The following is a 3,045-nucleotide window of genomic DNA, read 5'->3' as shown; positions in this document are numbered from 1 at the left end:
AAAGAAAAACAAAGAAACCTGGAACACCCTTCTGCCACAAGGGACTAGAGATTGATGGTGCTTCATAGAGTATAAAATACTCTATTTAAACTCTTGCCTTCTGTTTTATAATTGATATAAGTGTCAGTTCCAAGACTGAAGAGTTGTAAGGGCTAGGCAATTATAGTTAAGTGACTTGTCCAGGGTCACACAACTAGGAAGTATCTGAGGCCAGATTTGAACCCAGGTTGTCCAGACTCCAGATCTAGCACTTTATACCCTGAGCCACCTAGTTGACCCTGAGTATAAAGTTCTTGGGAATTTTGAGCTCCTCCCCCCTCCCCCCACCCAAAACAAAAACATTTCTAAAGCACTTTTCTGATTTTATGTTCATCAGGTTATGTGCATCACAACTGCCAACCCAAAGGCAGAAATGGCATATAGAAGAAATAGTGCTGGATTTGGGAGGCTTGGGCTTTCCCTGCTCTGTTATTCATATCTAACCTTGTACAAGTTGCTTAAGCTTTCTAAATCATTTTCCTTTTCTGTAAAATGAGGTGGTTGGATTAAGTGAATTTATAGCTCTAAATTCTATATTCCCTGTTATTTCTATAAAATTAACAACATGTTGGCATTCTGTTTAATACTACTCATGGACGAAATAGTCACTGAAATCCATCAGACACTTGACAAGGATAAGTAACTACATATTGTCTTCATTTAACACAATCAAAGCTGAGACCCAGAACATCAGAGCCGTAATGGTACAAAGAATACTAGTCTCTGGTACGGGAATTTAAGATCCTTTAGGTTAGTCTCATTACTTTCCACTGCCCTCCTCTCCCTTCTCCAGTTCTCCTCCTCCCTTTTCTCCTCTCCTTTGTTCTCTCCTCTCCTCTTCCTTCCCCTTCTTTCATCTTTGTAACTGCACTAATTCAGTAAGCATAGTGTCTTGCCTATAAAAAATATTATGAATCTTACTACCTGGTTGACTTTGGCAAAGTCATTTCACCTCCATATTCTCATCTGTAAAATGAGGAAGCTGGCCTATGTAGTTTCTGAGGAGCCTTTCAGCTCTAGATTCTATGAATTCTCTTCTCTGGAGTTCTTTTAAAAACTGAGCAGCAGAATCAGAGATTCAGAGCTGGAAAAGTCTTTCAAAACCATTTATTTATTTAGTCCAACCCCTCTTATTTCACAATTGAAGAAACTAAGGCCAAAGTAACTTTTACTAACAGTTTATTTCCAAATATATCAGTCCCTCTCTCCTCACTCCACATCATAGAAGGCATCATATAGCGCACGCGCGCACACACACACACACACACACACACACACACACAAACAGAGAGAAGAGGGGAGGGAGAGGAGAGAAGATGTCCTCTGTTTCCATTTTTCATTTTATTCTCTGGAGGAGAATATTGGCCAGTAATTCTTCAAGTATTAAATCTGTAACTACGTATAATGCTCTACTCGTTTCACTGTTCATTTTCTCATGTACTTCTTTCCAAGTTTTTGTGTGTTTGTTTAATTAGCCTGCTCCTGATTTCTTACTTCAGGTCACAGACTTATATAGTATTCTATATTTTGCAAAGTGATTTACATATATTATTATTTTGTGAGATCCTCACGACAAGCTTGGGAGGAAGGGGTTATTACTATCCTCATTTGATTTGATGTAACTGAAGTTAAGTTTGAAGAGTGTCTTTTCCATTATTTCCATTCCACTTGTAATAGTTCAGTTGTTTCAGCCACGTTCAACTTTTTGTGACCCTATATGGAGTTTTCTTGGAACAGATACTGAAGTGCTTTACCATTTCCTTTGCCAGCTCATTTTACAATTGAGGAAACTAAGGCAAATAGGGTTAAGTGACTTGCCCACGGTCATACTGCTAGTGTCTGCTCATTAAATCAGACGGGAAGGAATCCCAGGGAGCATCTAGCTCAATCCCATTATTTTGCACACCAAGAAAGTCTGAGGCTAGGAGAGGTGAAAAGAATCCTTGGAGCCCACGAGTAGTCATCAGCTGGAATCAGGATTCGAACTGATCTTAAACCCATCCGGCCCTTTAACTTCTCAGAGGTGGCTCTCTTTGTCCTTGCAGTTCCCCACCTGGGCTTATTGTTCAGCTCCAGATGAGCCCCGCCCCTGCCTGCCCCTGGGGGTCTCTGCTAGTCCGGACGGGAGGACTCCTACTAGGCAGGCGGTGGGTAGTGCCGCTCAGATAACTGACTTCAAGACCCGCTTGGCTCTAGGACCCGCCACCCCAAGAGAAGACTACGTCCGTCCCGTCCCCCAACACCGCCACCCTCTACGCCCAGCATCCTGGACTGCCCCCGCCCAAATCTACCTGCAACTGGTTTTATAGAGCTCCTGCCTCACCACGGTCCGTCAGCCTCTGACTTCGCCTCCGACTTCTTCAGTACTGCTGTTGTAGCCAAGGCGTTACCAGGGAGACCGAACGCGGCCCGGGAGTGGGCGGGGCTCAACCTGGGGTTCTTTCTGGGTGTGGAATGGCTCGTGCCAAGCCTGGGAGAGATGGAGCCGGCAGAATGCTTACATTCAGTTCCTAAGTCGGAAGGGACTTCGTTGTGGGGGCGGAGGGTCACCGATTTAAGGCTGAAAGGGATCTTGACGGTCATCAAGTCTAACCTTTTCATTTTAGAGACGAGGAAATTGAGGCACATATGGGGGCACGTATTTGTCCAAGATAGAAGGGGACAGAATCAGGTCAGTGCCCGGTCCTCTCATTCCAAATTCAAGGTGCTTTTCCACTGTACTATGCTGTCTCCAGGTCCCCATTTGAACCTAACCTTCTGTATGTGTTTCTATTAAGAGGAGAGGCGGGGTAGTGACTTCCTGGTGCATAATAATGGGCCGTGCCCTAGCCTTGGAAGCTACCTGAGACCAGGGATGGAATCCTGTCTCTTGACAGTTATAACTGTGATCCTGGGCAAGTTGCTGAGCCCAATTGTAAGCTAGGGATAGCAGTAGGAGATGGAATTTGACGATTTAATATTGCAAAGAGTTTTCTAAATCTTAAAGAGATATATATGCTGGCTATT

At 43.9% G+C, this 3,045-nt stretch overlaps 1 protein-coding gene across 1 annotated transcript in view; it reads right to left on the bottom strand.

The window, feature by feature from the left end:
• CFAP206 (cilia and flagella associated protein 206) overlaps positions 1-2,622 on the bottom strand; it is a 66,960-nt gene extending 64,338 nt beyond the window's left edge. The window contains exon 1 of the mRNA XM_044675384.1: positions 2,363-2,622. Within this exon, the coding sequence (XP_044531319.1) occupies positions 2,363-2,622 (260 nt within the window). The remainder of the gene's footprint in view (positions 1-2,362) is intronic.
• Between the last annotated feature and the right edge of the window lie 423 nt (positions 2,623-3,045).

The sequence above is a fragment of the Gracilinanus agilis genome, chromosome 4, assembly GCF_016433145.1.
Source record: "Gracilinanus agilis isolate LMUSP501 chromosome 4, AgileGrace, whole genome shotgun sequence".
NCBI classification, from domain to species: Eukaryota; Metazoa; Chordata; class Mammalia; order Didelphimorphia; family Didelphidae; genus Gracilinanus; species Gracilinanus agilis.
Note: the sequence above shows the minus strand (reverse complement) of the source record. Positions and strands in the feature narration are given on the sequence as shown.